Source organism: Vicugna pacos, chromosome 13 (assembly GCF_048564905.1).
Source record: "Vicugna pacos chromosome 13, VicPac4, whole genome shotgun sequence".
In the NCBI taxonomy this organism is placed as follows: domain Eukaryota; kingdom Metazoa; phylum Chordata; class Mammalia; order Artiodactyla; family Camelidae; genus Vicugna; species Vicugna pacos.
In genome coordinates, this window is record NC_132999.1 from 52,434,895 (window position 1) to 52,453,153 (window position 18,259).

The 18,259-nt window shown below is 43.4% G+C and overlaps 1 protein-coding gene across 1 annotated transcript; it reads right to left on the bottom strand.

Moving 5' to 3' along the window:
* Positions 1-5,642: 5,642 nt before the first annotated feature.
* On the bottom strand, positions 5,643-11,531 carry LOC140700771 (SCAN domain-containing protein 1-like). Its single transcript, XM_072975159.1, has 2 exons — positions 11,214-11,531; positions 5,643-8,397 (listed from the first exon to the last, which is right to left on the bottom strand). Exon 2 carries the CDS (start codon positions 8,363-8,365, stop codon positions 7,934-7,936), a length of 432 nt encoding a protein of 143 aa, XP_072831260.1. The 5' UTR covers positions 8,366-8,397; positions 11,214-11,531; the 3' UTR covers positions 5,643-7,933.
* Positions 11,532-18,259: the final 6,728 nt, after the last annotated feature.

Here is an 18,259-nt window from a genome sequence, read left to right on the forward strand (position 1 = left end):
GCAGATTCAGTGGTTTCCTTCTCTCTCTGTTAAACTGCTATTCTTCTCTTCTTCAAGGACTAGCCTAAACCTCAGCTTGGAAAGCTTCCCCAACAACCTCAGGCAACCAATTATTCCTATTACACTCTGTATTTAAAGCAAACTATATTGGTATCATTTGTATCTATGCTTACTAAACCATTAGTCCATAAGCAGGCAAGGGTATTATGATTTTTGTTTCCTTTTACCTTATTTCCTGGCACTCTGCCTGACTGCAAAAATATTTGATAAATAATGCATGAATGAGCATACTGCCACATCTTCCATGAAGTCTGCTCTGCTTCCAGCTGGCAAAAGTGATCTCTGCCCCTTCTAAACTATCCTAGCACTCAGCTGAGAATTTCTTCAGGCCTCACCCTGTTCTGTTCTTTTTATACATGCTTTCTCTGCCTGACTGTATGCTCCCAGGGGCAGCTTCCATTTTAGGTGCACCTTCATGCCCCTCACAGTGCTCTTCAGGTGCCTTAAATGTGGTGAGCACTTAGACACTGGCTGGATGGGAGAAACCTCAAAACCGCATTCATTGCCAAATGCTGGAGACCACAAATCCACCACCGTCTCCCCAGGACCTGCCAAGATTTAAGAAAAGAGGATCGACATTAAAGAGGCTCTCCTTTGTGGCCTTCAGTCTTCGGATTTACATGAGAAAATCCCAATTTAAGACTTTCCCTGTGATTCATAGGTGATAAAACTATAAAGAAAATCAAGGAAGTGATTATTATTTTAAAAATCCGGCTACTGGCTGCCTCTAAAGGAGGTTGCAATCTAGCAGAGACAGGGGTGTGCAAGGTTGAGGGACGGTGTTGACAATGTTCTATTTCATGACCTGGGTGATGATTACATTGATGCTTCCTTTATAATTATTCATTGTAGTGTGTGTTAGTTTTACGTGCTTCTTTTCATGTGAAACAGTTCATAAAAATTAAGGTTAGAAATAAATAAAACAAAAATAAAGTCTCACTGTTGTTCCTAGAAGGTTGATGTTGTTGTGTAAATTCCTATTACTTACATTCAAGCCTACCCTTCCATACTGATTTACTGGCTGACCTTTCCCTCCTCTGACTGGTCATGGCCCAGGCCTTGCTAGCAGCCTCTTTCTGCCTCTAGGACTCCAGATGTGCTCCTGCTTTGGCCTGCCCCACCTTAAAGGGCTAGATCTGCTGCAGCTACAGCCTATTCCATGGGCTTCGACCCCACCTCCTACCCTTTCTGCAGCTCCTCCTTCTGTTCAGTCTCCCTCCTCCATTTGTCCAGGGACCTGGACCCTTCTTGGAGTCTGAGAAAGGAGATGAACTAACCAAACCTGTTTCCTACTTGCCTTTTCTCTAACTGGCCCAGGCTTGCCTCCTTCATCTCTGTTACACATCTCTGGTGGAGATAAACTGGGTCACTGAGGAAGGGTGGATGAGATGAAATAGGGAAGACAAAAACTTAGAAACAACTGAGCAACACCTTCCCCAGCCAGTACGGTTTAGTAAGAACCCAGAGGCACATGGCACAATGATGAAGTTTTAACTTGAAAATGAACTGAGAATCACTCATGTGGACTAACTGGTCATGGGTACATTGTCACCAATATTCAACAGTTAGTGAGTATCTATTATGTACTAGGTACCTTGGAGGCAAAGGTGAGCAATATCCCCCTGCTTAACCCCTTCAATGGCTTCTCCTGACTCTTGTCCATCCTCCATCCTCCTCTGGACCATGCGCTCCTTCACTGGGCTCCAGCTCTGCTGCCCTCTTTGTTGTTCCTCAGGTATACCTGAGCCTCCTGTGCCTACCTCAGAGCCTTGCCCTCGCTGTTCTCTCTCCTGGTCTGCATGAGCCTGCTCCTTTCCCCTCACAGGTCCTTGCTCAAATATCACCTCTTCAAGAAGACCTTCTCCCAACCCAGCTTAAGTGGTACCCCCAAACCACTCTCACATCACACCACTTTATTTAGTTCATGTCACTTATCACTATCCAAAATGATCTGTCCTCTTTATTTTTCTTATGATCTGTCTCTTCCCATTAAAAAATAAATTCAAGGGCTTCCTTCACCACTGTACCCTTGGTGCTATAATACAGTGCATACTCAATAAATATCTGTTGAAAAATACAATGAATGAAGATACAATTCCTGCTCAAAGAAGTAAGGTCTCATAGTGGGACAAACAATAATCAAAATAAGTGCTAAGACGGGGTATGTACAAGGATCTGGTGGAAGAAGAAGAGTATTCACAATAGTTATACCTAACATTTATGAAGTACTTCTTATGTTCCAGGTTTTGTTCTCAGTATTTAATATGTATTATCTCATTTGAAATTCACAAGAACTCTGGAATATATAAACTATGATCTTCAACAAAAATGAGGCATGAAGAGGTTAGTAACACGTGTTCAAGTTAGTAGGTGAAGAAGCTGGGATTCAAACCCACAGCTGATCAGAGAAGACTTCCCAAAGGAGCAAGGTTTGATCGAGTCTAGAGGACTTTCACAGATGGGTCAGTCCAGGGTGGGGTGGGGTGGGGTGTGCTGAGAGAACAAAAGGATTCTTGGCACAGAAGCAAGACAGGTGTGGGATCTGGAGCTCAGAGAGCTGACATGACTTGTCTGAGATCACACAGCACCTAAGTGCTGGAGTTATCTTTGCTAGAAACATCCCATTTGTGCTCCTAAGACGGGACTTCAAAACACTAAGTATTGGCCCCAACTGAAGGCGGAGTTTTGGCTCAGAGGAAGTGAAGGGGAGGCCCTGGCTGCTTTGGTGGTGTTGGCGGCTTCCTGCCCAGGAGACACACCCAGCTTCAAAATCACTATTCTGGGCAGTCAGGTTGTTGCTAGGCACCAAGGGGGCCCTTGAGCTTTCAAGCAGAGCCAGCCAAGGGCAGTTAACTTCACCTCATTGCAACGTCAGGTGCAGAAGGGAGAGGGAAGCCAGCCATCCCAGTGAAGCCTGAATGAAGGCTTCCCCTTTTGGGGGGTTTTATTTTCACCATCATCTCCAGCCTCAAACAGGAATTAATAATCTCACTCCCTGCCTTCTCCCCAGTGAAATGCTTAATTGTTTCCCATGAATTCTAGTCATTTGTGTTCACTAGAAGGAAGCACCTTGAATCAGGGAACAACCATGTGTCATCTACAAAAATCAGACTGTTCCTAGAGGATCAGCCACGTTCAGATCCTGTGATGGAGGCCAAGAACATAGAGATTCTCTCTTCACAGAGCTCACACTCTGCTTGGGACACAAACTAGGCACAACACTCAGGGTGATACTTAGAACAGGGCAGGCATGGCACATTGGGTGCGCAGTGGATATTTGCTGAATGAACAGGGACTTAGAACTGAAGGGAATGTGTTATAGGAGCTCACAGGAGGGTGTCAAAGGCTGATTCAAGACAGTTATCAGAGTGAGTTTCCGTAGTGTAGTGGTTATCACGCTCGCCTGACAAGACAGTTATCAGAGAAAGCTTCACGAAGGTGACCCTGGCTATCTGTGTCATAAAGAATAGAGGAGAGGGTATAGCTCAGTGGTAGAGCACATGCTTAGCAAGCACGAAGTCCTGGGTTCAGTTTCCAGTACTTCTATTTAAATAAACAAACAAACAAACTTAATTACCCCCCCAAAAAAACCCAAAAAGTAGGTAAATAAACCTAAATCTATCCCCAGTACCTTCATTAAAATAAACTTAATTACCTCCCCCTCAAAAATAAGTAAATAAATAAGCTTAATCCCCCCACCACAAAAAATAAATAAAACAAATAAATAATATGCTTTAAAAAAAAAAGAATGAATAGGAGTAGGCTGGCAAAGATGTGTAGGGGAGGTGTAGGGGAGGGGCATTTCGGGCCAAGAGAAAATGTCCAATAAATGCATGGCAGTGGGTGGAAAATGCTTAGTAAAATAGTCAACTCATTGTCAAGAGCATTGTATTAAGCTGCCTGTGGAAACTGACTGCAAATGGTGCTCCTAGGAAGGCCAGTTACAGAATCCTCCAGCTGCCGCCACCACTGTGGTGGACTCCTCATGGCCCCCACACCCCCTGGCGTTGGCCTCCTTTCCAGCAGCCGGGACCTGACACCCACTCACTGCTCAGGGAGTAGCTGCCCAACAGATGACATATTTTTCCATGGCTCCAGCCAGTTGCTGGGAATCTCATATTACCCTGTGGTCCCAACACTGGTTTTCACCAGTAGTCATCTGGCAAGGGCACTTTCCAGTAACTAGATGAATTTATTCTTTTGTGGAACTGGAGTCAAAATAATCACAAAGGGAAAATGAGACACATGAGACATTTTAGAAACACTTCCTTCTAGCTCCTCTGCACTGTCCTCTTTCATCACTCAGAGAGTTTAGGGTTCTTCCGAACTGGGGTCTAGAATGACTGAAGAAATGACGATGACTGGCATTGGTGACAACTATGTGACTGAGTAGAGAAAGTACAGGAATCATCTCAGGGAGCCCTTAAAACACTTGAAGCTGGTTTACTCTTTAATATCCAGGCAGTGTGACCTCGTGGCAAGGGCACGGGGCTAGAGCCAGACGAAATGAAATGGAGATGAACTCAAGCTTCTCCTCTTACTAGGTTTGTTTGGGGTAAGGAATTGCATCTGTAAATCCACTTCCATGGGAAAGCTTGGGTACCACAGGGCTGCTAGGAGACAGTGCTGGGCAATTGTGAATTGTGCCAGTTCTGGTTTCAGTTCTGGCCTCTCTAAATCTCACTTATGCTTTGGGTTTGACTCTATACCTAAATCCTCCACCTTGCATTTTCACTGAAAAGTGTCAGGCTAGTATTAGCCATACAGAGTACCATGCAGCTGCTAAAAAAAAATTTTTTTTTTGACAAAATACACCTCTGTATGTTGATAGTGAAAGATTGCTAAGGCTTACTGGGCAAGAAAAAAATACATACTAAACATGCATAATATATATTTTGTATAAATAAAAAGGGATATACGTATGTGCATGTATATCTGCTTACATAATTTATATTTTTTGGAATGATACATAAGAAACTGTTAGTGAGAAGTCTTTAAATTTTCCTTTTACACCCTTCTATATTGTTGGACTTTTCTACACACATGTAAATGTGTATAGAAAACCTTAAAAAATGTCAACAGGAGTTACCCAGTAAGTGAGATTATGGACCTTTTTTCCCATAATTTTTCTGTCAAATGAATCTAAGAGATGTTATTTTAAATTGTAACACAAAGATGAAAAAAGCTAAAATAGAAACATCTTGCACACAGGAGATTCCAGACATGATGAAGCCCAAGGCTAGGGGGACAGAAATCCAAGGCTCAGATCCTAGCTCCGCCATTTACTGGCATGTTACTTAACAGCTGGTTCTCATCTGTAAAGCAGGTATATTTACATACTCACATGACTGTTAGGATTAAATGAATCAAGAATTCATCTAGTCTAGGTGCTGGCACACCACACAGGAAACCATCCCAATAAAATGTTCTAAAATTTGGAGGTATTGTATTACTCCTCATAACAAAGAGCTTCTCAAGATTTGCCAGAGTAAGTGGCATTACCCAAACACATAAAGGAAATATAAATACTGTACAACATGGGGAATATAGCCAATTTTGTAGTAACTGTAAAGTAACCTTTGTTTTTTTTTATTTTTCAAGTGCATACATTTTATTTTTTTAATATATTTTTATTGAAGTACAGTTAGTTTATAGTGTTGTGTAAAGTAACCTTTAAAAGTTGTAGGATGAAAGGAAATAGCTCAGTGGCAGAGCACATTGCTTAGCATGCCTGAGGTCCTGGGTTCAATCCTAAGCACCTCCATTAAAAAAAAAGTCCAAAAAAATTGTATAATTTTTTTTAAAAGGAAGCAAAGTCCAATTTATGCCATTCTTCCTGCAGCTTTCTCAGTTCAATATTAAGCTTAAGAGACCATGGACATGAGGGTAACCTGTGGCATGTCTGGACGAACTCTCCCATTAAATCAGTGGTTCTCAACCAGGGGCAAATTTGCCCACAAAGAACACTTGGCAATGTCTGGAGACATTTTTGGTTGTCACATTTAGGGGGGTGTCACTGGCATCTAGTAAGTAGAGGACAGAGCTGCTCCTAACGTCCTATAATCCATAGGACAAGTCCCCACAAAAAATAAGTAACTAGCCCCAAAGTGCCAGGGTTGAGAAAAATTTGTGCCAAGTTCACTGAATTCAGGAAACCTCAGCTGTCTTGTCATCAAATTCCTAAGGTGAAAGCTTTTTGGTCCACCTGGAAACTCTAGTCCTTAACTTCCATGCTAAATTCCACGCCATCAAAGCATCTGAGACTGGTGCAGGTCAGGAAATTCCTTACCAGGCGTTCCTGATCCCTGCAGACTAAAGAAAATACCTTCAGAACGTTCAGAACAAACTGAAATACTGGAGATACTATGGCCTTATTAGTTACTAGCTCCTTTATCAATGTTATATTTTACTCTTAGAATTAAGAATAGAAAGTTTAACCCAGTAAACAAAAGGTAGAGTTAGTTCCCTCACATCTATGTTCACTATTCCCCAAACACGGCACACCCTTGCATTCCCATGCTTTTGCAAAAGATGTACCTTCTGTCCAGTGACCTCTCACTCCTGAAGTTCAATTAAAATGCCACTTGCCTAACTTGGCTATTTCCTCTTTGCTTTTAACATTCAAAATATATATATATATGAAATGTGTTTTCTTAGTGCTGTCTCAAAACCAGATGCCAAAGGGAAGACTAGTTTCACTCAAGCATTTCTAACAATTTATTTTGATGGCTTCTTCCTCTCCTTAGAAAACATACACTTCCTTAAAACTGTTTTTATATTTATATTCTAGCGTCTAGAGCGTCCCAAAGGCACAGGAAGTACTAAACAAACCTCAGCAGAATCCGCATGAGTTCCAGCACAGGGCTCACCAGCCCCATCCCAAAAGATTAGTTTTCAAATTGGCACCAAGTTTGCTACAGGAACCGATCTACAAATCCAAAAGCCAGGCCAGAGGCAGAAAGGTTCCTCAAGACTGGGTCACACTAGGGAAGCAGCTGCTGTTTATTCTCTGCCTGTCACAACCACAGCTACTGCTCTGACGCAGCTGTCAACCAAAGTATAGGTCTCCACCCACAGAAAGCCAGGATGACCTTTGTCTCAGGAAAAGCAGAACCGTCAGATGATTTAGAGTGAGTCCCTTTGCTGGAAGATGAGCTGTAGCACAAAGGTGATGGAGCTGGAGAAAGAGCAAATCGAACAGCTCTGCCTGAGAGTCACTCACCTCTGATATCCCTGTTTTACTCTCTCAGTCTTGCCCAATTTAAATTCTGACTTCGAAAACAAAGGCCAAGCCTGTTCCTATTCCCCAGCTCAACAAATGCCATAGTTCTTTTCTCTGCCTCACATCTACTCCTGATAATTATCTCACCTTTCTCAGATGCTGACTGCTAAGAGCTAAACTGGTAAATCACCACAAGACATTTTTATTAAAAACCAAACTTTAATATTTCAAGGACATCCCAAATGAGTTACTGGTGGGGTTACAGAAGCTTCCATTCATGCCACCACAGCAAGAATCAAGAATATTAACATTGAAGCAGTCACCTCTCTGGATACATAAAAACAATGTATTAAAGCATGTCACAAAGTGCAAAAACGGAGGCATTCAGCAGAGCAAAACAAGCAGCAGGCTGATTATCCTAACAGGAGGGCAGGGAAACTCATTTTGGAGTTCACGGTACCAGGAAATACAGCTGCTTCAGCCAAAAAAGGTCCAGACGTGGGTTTTGATGGATTCTTATTACAGCTAGTCAAATGCAAGCTCAAAGACAACTGAGGTTCAGATTTCCCATGACTGCAGTTGGATCTTGCAACAAAGAGAGCCTTTGGTTACTTCTCACATGTAGGCTGAGCAAGGAGGAAGCAGTGAGACTTAGCCAGTGATTCTGACCCCAGGCTGACATCTCTGCGCCCGCACTCTGAGCCCCTCAGGGAGGACAGACTGGAATTGCTCCTGTACTAGCATTTCCACAATCTGCTCCTTTGTGTGAGTATCAGGCCTCAGCCACTGTCCAGCAAGCTCCTGGAGATGTCTGAGGACACCCCTGGGCTCAGCTGGATCCTCATAGCGGAACTTCCGGAACCTCTGCCTGGAGGCTGCAGGGTTGAGAGGACTCCTTTGTGGCATGGTCTCAAGATCTTCTATGGAGTCTTCATCAAGGCTCTCTGGTGGAACCTGGACAAGAGGAGACACTATTCGGATGTCTTCTGGCTCCTCAGCCATCATCTCATTTGGTGATGACCTTATTTGATCAGTCCAAATTTCTCTGTTTCTTTGCGTCGCTGGGTATCCTTCAGTCTCCATTCTAGAACTCTGGAAAAGGATTTCTCAAGATCCTAGGCAAAGAGAAAACTCAGGGTCAGCAAAAGTAGACCACAAAGGATGTTAAAACTTCCTTGATCTCATGGAGCTGGTCCAGACCTAGGTTCCATCAACTTTCCAATCCTAACAGGGTTTCTTAATAACACTACTAGAAATTCTATTTTTGTATCCTCTTGCTGGATCAAGTGACACAATTGAGAAAATGCATCAGTAGTTTACTAAACTGAAAAATGTAGATTCTCAAAGCAGAAAGGATGAAGAATGTTAGCTCTGCTAGCTGAAGAATCTCTCATCTACTTTTTCCCCCATTACAAAGTATTTTACACTACCTTAAAACAAACAAACAAAAAAACAACTATATACGTATATGATTTGTATGGGGAAAAATCTTTTAAATTCATGGTTGCTTGCTTCCTCCAACCATTTTTATGGAGAATTTGCTCTGTCCAAAAGCAAATTATGAAGAGGTGCTAAAATAGAGGAGAAAGGGTCTGTTCATTTACATCTCCTCTGTTGTCTTTCCTACCTCCCCCCACCTCTTTCATGATGATGAAAGAATAGCAAGTGTTAAAAAAAAAATACTTTAGGAGCTATCATTAGGATGGAGCCTAAGGAGGAAAAAAAGGAAAAAGCCTCTATATTAAGATCAAGATCCTAAGCTCCTGCAGTGCATGGGAAATTGAACTTGTCAGAATCCTAGCAGCATAGACTTCCAGCTTCTTGGATGCTTGACAGCTCCAGGATCAGCAAACCAACTGTAGTCAGAGGAAGAGGGGTGGGGGTAGGACAGGCAAATCAAATACCTGTGAGATGCTAGGGGAAAAAAATGTTTTGCTCCATCTGGGTTTGGACCCCAGTTCAAAGAGGGATTATTTACAGGAAAACCACATGCTATGTTAATTTATTTAAAAGGAAAGAGAGAAACTTCAGATGACAGCACAGAAATGACTACACTAATTTTCACATCAACGTATGTCCAATCAAAGCTTATAACCCATATAATGAAGTCACTTTACAACGATCATCTTTTTTTTTAATTAACAACCCATCCCCCAAGAACTAGTCCTTCCCTACATTATATAACAGAAGTGTTGATTTTTAAAATCCCTCATACCTCAGAGATTCTCTCAAGTCTGTTTCCTGGGTAACAACGGGCAAAAGCCAACAATCACAACACTGACCAGCTGCCCTGCATTAACTGGTTCTTGGCTCCTAATCACCCCTTCTCTAACATTCCCTGACCCATTTTTAAGGAGCCTTGAATTGTTTAGAGACACTAAGCTGAGATATTCTTGGAGTATACCAATTCTTCTCATATCACTGGGGCTTTTGCTCAATCAACAGAGTGTGCTCATCTCCAAAAGTAAGTTGTTACTAATACAGGGTGATGAGAAGGACAAAAGAAAAATATCTCCATAACTCAGGGGTACCTTAAATAAAAAGGAAATATAATTACTTTAACCAAGTAAAGGATGGATGAAACACTGTTAAGAAAGCAAAATCTGAGATGACCTAAGCCATCAACAGGGAAATGATTAAATAAAGTACTGTCAGCCGCGTGGTGTGCTGTGCAGCCTTCTAAGGAATGAAGCAGGTCTATGAGAGCTAATGTGTAAAGTTGTCCATCATGTATCACCCACGACCAAGGTGTAGATCAATATGAGTAGTATGATCCCATCTGGGGAAATTAAGGTTATGGAAGAAATTGCTTTTTCTCTGAGGAGCAAGGACAGCAGAAGAGGATACATTTTTTTCTTGTATCTTTCTGTATTGTTTTCTTTTTCACAACTCAAGAGGGAGAAACCTTTTCAGGTTTTCCCCTCCAGCCCCAAACCTTTCTGAGTGAAAACCCCTAATCCACTTAGAAAAACACCGTTTTACTAATTCTTCTAGTTCCTAGCACCAGAGGTCTTTACAACCCTGACTTCTAGGAATAATCTCAGTTGTAAGTAGGCCAATTCTGAAGGTTGACTCTGAAAGATGGACCAGATCAACGATTTACCCAGCTTACAAATCCTACCAGTTTCAGAGGCTCACCTGCCAGACAGAATGCTTACCAGCACCAGTTAATAAAGCCAGTTTACTGAGCCCTTATTTCTATCTGACACTGTTCTGGGCATTTTACGAACATTCTCCTCTATGTGATGCTCTTAACCACTCAGGTGAAATTCTTACCAGGGTTTGTTTTTTGTTTGTTTGTTTGTTTGGTGGGGGAGGTAATCAGTTTTATTTATTTATTAATGGCGGTACTGAAGATTGAACCCAGAACCTCGTGCATGCTAGGCATGCACTTTACCACTGAGCTATACCCTCCCCTCTAGGTTAATTTCTTGATACCAATCTCTATTGCCCAGTTGTCTCCATTAACAGCAGCCGCGGCCACTACATTTGTTGAATTTTACGGGCCAGACACTCCGCAGCAGCTTTCCCTCATACAATGCTCCCGATAACCCAATAGGTCCGTTATTGTCATTTCCATTCACAGAGAAACAAAACTGAGGCTCGGGGACAAGGGACTTGCCCAAAAGTCACAAGGCTAGCAAGTGGCGGGACCACTCAGTCCAGTACAAAAGTCCCCGGTGCCGAGGCGGGGAGCTGAACCCAAGTCCTCCCACCACCTAGGCACGGTTCAGAGGGCCGAGGTGGGGCGCGGAAAAGGCGCTTCTGGAACTCCAGAACTGGGACGTCCCCCTCCTCCGGAGCTGAAGCAGGGCCCAAGGCCATGCCAGGCTGGGCACCCTCAAACCCCGCGGGCAGGGCCTCCCGGCTCCGAGGGCCGCTCGCTCCCACCCGACGGTGCGCAGAGTAGGGGGCAGGAAGGGGAGTTCACCTGCGCATGTGCCCCTAGGAGGGCGGAGGTGGGGACAGGCGGGAGCGGCTAGCGACGAGGGTCCAAGCCCCTCCACCAGCTCCGGGACAGGGAAACCTGCAGCGTGGCTCCGAGCTCTGCCGCCCACCGCCGGAACCGGAAGTCTCGCCCCTCCCGGAAGCTGGAAGCGGAGGGGGAACTAGATTCGAAGGGCCGGGTCTCTCTAGGCCTTGGCGGTGCTCCGCTGCTTCATGACCTTAACCCGTGCCGCTTTCCTGGCCTCGGGCATTCCCCAGTCCTCCGGATCGTGCGGAGCTTTGGGTACGGCCTAGGAGCTTTTCTGCTTCGGGGAAGTCCTTTGTCTTTCTGAGCCGCAGTTTGCCCAACAAAATGGAAAGAGGATGAAGCGGGAATTGAGACATTTCTGGAGCCTGCGCGCCGCTGAGTCAGCGCCCCACCCTGAGGTTACACCCTTGAGCCTTTGCACCACCCAGAGGAAAGAAACCAAAATAGAGGGCTGGCTGGCAGCTGTTGGGAGACAGTGGTCTGTAAGGTTTAACGTGTTATCATTCCAGATAAACAGAGGGCACAATCTATTAGGTGTCTCCGTGTACCCACAAAGACCCACCCAGATAGTGGACATGTGCCCGTGGGGCTTTGACAATCTGCTCAGGAGGCGACCCTGTGTGTGTAGGAGGCTAAATCTTGTCCCTGTGTGTCTCTTCCCCAAGACTTTCCAGTTGCTGACGGTTAAGAACTAGACTTTTGAAGTCGAACTAAGCTGGTCTGGGTTTGAGTCTAGGTACACAGGTTAAATAGCATAAATACTTCCTGTGAGAAGTGTAGAGATGCTAACCAAGGCAGTTTTCCTAACTCGCTCTTAATCCTGAAGGGAAGGGACTTGGCTGTCCCATTCTCCTTCCAATGTCCTATCCAAATGGGACAGGCTAGGGAATTAAGAGGGGCACCTCAAATTGAGGGGTATAGCCCAGTGGTAGAGTGCATGCTCAGTATGCACGAGGTCTCCTGTTCGATTCCCAGTGCCTCCAATATGGGGGAGGAACAAAAACAAAAAAACCCAAAAAACAACAACAAATAAAGAGGGTCACCTCAATGCCTCCTGCTGGGTTATCACCCCAGAGCCAAGGAAGATGTGTCTTTTGTCTTCATGGCCACCAATGCTCTGTAAACTCCTCGATGACCAGGTACTCCATTTGGTGGTTAGAGAACCAGAGCTCCTCACCATGGCCCTACTCCTCCTCTCTTAGCAACTGTGAGTCCTGACACAGGGAAAAATGAGGGGGCAGAAGAGTATGGCCGTGTCCCGGGTCTTGGTTATGTCCCTGGAACATGCCCCACCAAGTGAGGGTCCTTGGCTTTGAGCAGGAAAGAATTCAAGAGTGAGCCATAGTTGAGTAAAACTAGGTTTATTTAAGAGGGATGTACACTCCATAGACAGAGTGCAGGCTATCTTGGAAGGCGAGGGAGCAAAAGAGGCCACGAGGGGTGATGTTGCTAGCTTTTATATGCTAGCAAGCTCTAACAACTGTGAAGGGGTGGAGATTCCCAGGAATTGGGCCATTGCCCTCTCCTTGACCCCTCGTGTCCAGACTCAGAACTGTCATGGTTACTGTGGGTGCGTCATTCACCATGCTAGTATGTTACAACGTGCATGATGAAGCTCAAGGTCCACTGGAGGTCGAATCTTCTGCTATCCTGGGCCCCAAGGTCCACTGGGAGTTGACTTTTCCACCATCCTGGCACCAACCTCTGTGTCATTCCTCTAGTGGCTGCATCTTGCCCCCTGCGCTCCTGTCTCACTTCCCCGACTTACTCCTACAAAACAGTTTCCACCTTTCATGTCCTCTTAGCCTTGGTTTCCCCATCTGTAAAATGAGAGGGTTGGACTAGATTAAGGACTTCCAATTGTCATTCCTGCCCACCTCCAATTCTTAGATTCTTTGGGAATGCTTCAGAAAACTGCTCAGGCAGGAGGGATGGGGAGGTGGGAGGGAAAGCCCTTTGGGTCCTAGAGCAGCTCTAATTTTCTAGGTCTATAAATTTATATGAAAAGTATATATGTTTGGGACAAAACTTAAACTTTATATTTTGCCCCACATCCTTCATCTCTCCCCACCCTCCTTGTTCACTCTGTCTGCTTCAAGCACACTGGCCTTCCTGTTATCTTGGAAACCTGACAAGCTCATCTTCACTGCTTTTGCTGATCTCTGCTTGTAGCACTCTTTCCTGGATCTGTTCTTCCAGGCTCTAGCTCAACTGTAGTCTCTCCAGAGCTACACTGCCCCCACTTCTAAAAGCACCCATCCAGTCCTGTTATAGCCTGTTACCCTGTTTTTATTACCTGTTCATTCTTCTATCTCATCCACTAGAAGGAGGGCCCACAAGGACAAGGACCTTCGCTGTCCTCTTACCGTGCCTCCAGCACATAAAACGAGCATAGGCTGGGTAAACATTCACTAAGTGAATCAATGGGTAAATGAATGAACAGAGAAGGCTTAGATTTTATGATAAAGCTAATCTGGTAAAGACCAGCAGGAACACAGGTATAGCTTAACAAAGTTATGTTGGTTTATTAACTTGATGCAGCAAGGGAGACAGCACCCAGAGGAGCCAAACAAATTAACAGGGTTATCATAGGATTTGGGGGCAAGGTGGAATTTAGATGAAAATGAAGAAGCAGTGTTGATAGGCTCAAAGCAAGCCTGACTGTGTGGAAAGGAGTTAACATCTATCTGACTTGTGCTGAGAAGCGAGCTCATAGTCCTATTTCTTTGGACACCACAAAGTTAAGATCAACATAGACTAGAGTGTCCAGAAACCCCTTTTCTGAAGCTCTGCACCTGGGTTGGTGATCTAGGCTGCTTCTCTATGTCGAATCTGGCTTCACCCCACTAGACAAAGGGGGATGTTCCATTCTCACTGACACGATTTCAAACAGTAAAGTTTCTGACAGCCTCTGATTTTAGAGAATAAGATTTCTCAGCACTGTGTCTTTGGTGTTGACAAAAGAATATTTGACAGATTCATATTTTAAATGTTTTAATTTTTTTTTATCAACGTATAGTCAGTTTACAATGTTGTATCAGTTTGTGGTGTACAGCAGAATGTTTCAGTCATACACATACGTACATATATTCCTTTTCATGTTCTTTGTCATTATAGGTCACTACGAAATATTGAATATAGTTCCCTGTGCTATACAGTAGAAACTTACTGTTTATCTATTTTATGTATGGTAGTTAGTATCTGCAAATCTCAAACTCCCAATTTATCCCTTCCCACCCCTTTCCCCCCTTGGTAACCATAAGTTTGTTTTCTGTGTCTGGGAGTCTGTTTCTGTTTCGTAAATAAGTTCATTTGTGTAATTTTTATTAGATTCCATATATATGTGGAATCTAAAAATATCATATGATATTTTTCTTTTTCTGGCTGACTTCACTTAGTATGACGATCTCCAGGTCCATCCATGTTGCTACAAATACAGATTCACATTTGACAAGAATCCCTTGATGCCTCCTTAATCATTTGGATTTGACGGCCACTGAGTGCTCCAGTCTTCCCATCCCAAATTGACCCCAGCTTCCTGGGCCCCACACCACTCTGGGTCTCCATTGGAACACTGAGCTCAAGTCGCCATCCCTGCTTCCCTTTCAGACTGTGGCCTCTTGAGGGCCTGGCCTGAGTTGGGGTAATTTTTCTCTGCACATGCCTGGCACATAATACCAGTAGGTGCTCATTCCATGTCCATTGAGTCTAGCTGTTTATAGGTTTTCTAAATGGAAAGAAAAAGAAGTGGGTAGAAAAGAAAAAGTGGATGGAAGCATATCAAAATGACAGAAGTAGCTATGTAAGAGAGGTGAGAATGTGGGTGATTTTTACAAGTCTTTCCCAAACCAGAATTTTCAAAATTTCAAAATTCAAAAAAAAAAAAAAAAAACATAGCCAATGTTAATGTTCTGAAAAAGGAAAAGAGAATGGAATTTTGACTCTTATGATTTAAAAAAAGGTGATTTTTATAAACAACAAGGTCCTACTGTATAGTATGGGGAACTACGTTCAATAGCTTATAATAACCTATAGTGAAAAAGAATATGTACATATAACTGAATCACTATGCTGTACACCCAGAAACTAGCACAACATTGTATATCTACCATACTTCAGTTTTTTTAAGTGAATTTTTTAAGGTGACCATAGTTTTTTTTTAATTAACAAAAAAAAAATTTTTTTAGTTAAAGTATACTTGAAAAAAATGAAAATTTACACTTTAATGATTTAAAAATGAGAACTAAGTTGTTGACATTATGTGATTAAAAAGAGCATTGCAGGGATAATCCTTTATCACTTTTAAGAGAAAATTGAAGTATTAACAGTGTGCATCTTCAAAAGGTGGATTGTTCTTCATAATTTAGAAAACAAAAACAAAAATTATTGGTGTTTATACTATAATCATTACTCAAAAAATTAAATTTTTGACTGTGTAGTTTGTAAAGGATTTGAATTCTTGATACTCGGAAACTTTGAAAAAGAAAATGGAATTATTGATGGGATTTTTAGCACTTTTAGCCAAGATTCCTAACTCCCTGTTGGCCATGCATGAGAAGGGTGTCATAGCAGCTCTCAGCCTCCCCCTAAAGCTGGGTGAGGACACTTGAAGGCCCATTGCCCAACCACAGTGTGGAATTTTACATGTTTGACTGCCCTTTATCCTAAAACTATTTTGGAAAATTGTCCAAGGGCCCTTCCCTGACCTGCTGGGAGGAAGGAGATACTGCAGGGCCTTGGGAACACCTGACAGTTGCATAGTCATCTGGCATTGTCTCAATACAAATGATTAACAGGTGCTGGTTCCAGACTTTCTCCCCACCTTCCCCTACACCCCAGTGATACAGAGGTCTCTGCTCTTCTTGACTCAGTTCCTTCTTTCCCTTCACTCTAGCCTTCCCACACCAGTTCTTGGGCTTTTATAGGAGCTAGAGTGTGGGTAAGGGTTGGAGGAGAGGGTTTGGGGGGGAAAGAGTTAAGATTCCAGGAGTGGTTTTAGGAGAAAAATGTGGGGCAGTTGTAATGTGTGGAGCCAGTAGATGGGAAAAGAAAAAAGGAATTTTAAGAAGTACTGTTGACTTAATCACTTTGGAGAGCAGTTTGGCCATTGGTAAGTTTGAAAATGAGCATACTCTCCCACTCAGCCATTCCTTTCCTTGGAACATACCCTAGGAAAACTTTCACATGTGCCCCTGGAGATATGTCCAAGGATGTTCACTGAAGCACTATTTGTAATCACAAAAACTGGCCCTTCTCTAAATGTCCACCAGTAGGTGGAAAGGATAAATAACCGGTGTTGCTGGGCAACTGAATACTCCACAAAACCGGCAGCAGTGAACTAAAGACAGACAGATCCACCATAGATAGACCTCAAAAACATAATAGTGGATGAATGAAGCTAGTTGCAGAATAACCCATATGGCTTGAAACCATGTATCTATTTAAAAAAAACAGAATAATGCAATATATTATTTATGAATATCTATATATATGACAAAAATATAACAGCATGGAGTGAAAGAATAAATACCAAACTTGTTTTATGAGTCAGGAGATGTAGGTCCATGCCACTGTAACAAACACCCAAAATCTCAGCAGCTTTTAACAAGAGTGTGTTTCTTGCTTGTGCTACATGTCCATCATCTGTCAGCAGAGAGGCTCTGCACCACATCTCCTCACTCTGGGACCAGGCTGACCTGTAGTCACCAGTAACCATGGCAAAGGGAAAGAGAATTTGGCAGATTGTCCTGTCTTTCAAACCTTTGGCATGGCCAGAGCAAGCCACACAGCCAAGCCCAGCTTCAAGAGGACAGGCAACAGCTATCCTGCTATGTGCCCCAGAGGAAAACCAGTAATACTGGGTGGACAACCCCACACCCGTGATGATGAAGACCCCTGGGAGGAATACAGAGGGGTCTTCTTGTACTTCCACCTTAACTGTAGTTATTATTTTAGAAAATATGAGGGCAGAATGTGACATTTGTTCATTCTGGAGGGAGGCTATGTAGGGGTTTCCTATATTATTCTCCATGTTTTATCTTTTAAACTTTTCAAAACTAGAAATGTAATTTTTAAAGGGAGGGGGCAATGGAACAACGATAATATTAAAAAATATGTGCTTAGTCCTTGTGGGGACCACGTTTCCTTTCATGGTATTCAGGAGGAATGTGAGTAAAGGAGTTCAGTTGTTTTTACGTTGCTTTTGGAGGCATGGCAGCAATCTTTTGGACCTCAACAACGGCTCATTGGGCTCTGACCTGGGTCTCCACATCATGTGTGCGTCTGTGTGTCTGTCTGCTCCCCCCTGCAGCAAGGGCTCTCCCTGAGCTTGTCCTACTCACTTACCTCTGTTTTCCCAGCCCTGAACTTCCAACAAAGAAGGTACCTAGTAAAGGATTAATGAATGACTCTGATATGCTCATTTCTAGCTAAATAATGAGCCATTTCAGGGCAGGAACCATGTCGTCTTCCCCTCGTGAGCCCTCGTCAGGAAGAAGGCATGGATGTTTGTTGAATGAATGCATGAATGACCGCAATCCTCCTTCCCCAGCCCATCAATGGAAGCAGAAGACACATGACCCTTCCGACTCTACCATGAGCCTCCCAAGAGGCTGGCAAGGGCACTGTTTCCTTAGGCTGTACCATGGTTTTCTGCCTGCATTGAAAAGCCAATGATTGTGTGTGTGGCTATATAGGGTGACCAACTTCCTGGGACTCGCCCGGTTTTAACCACCAAAAGTCCTGTGTCCTGTCCTGTTAATCCCAGGCAAACTGGGATAGTTGGTCACTGGACAGCAACTCCCTTCTCTCTGGGCCTCATTTTTTTCTCATTCTAAGAGGATTCGATCTTGTCTTACCTTTGTATATCACATGTAAGATTTTAAGAATGGCCTAGAGAAAAGAGATGAATCAAAGAATGAAGTAGGACTCAAGTTGAAATTTTCTGAGATCTTTATTTTTTACAAAGAATGTGGATGGGCACTGCCACCCAGGCCTTGATT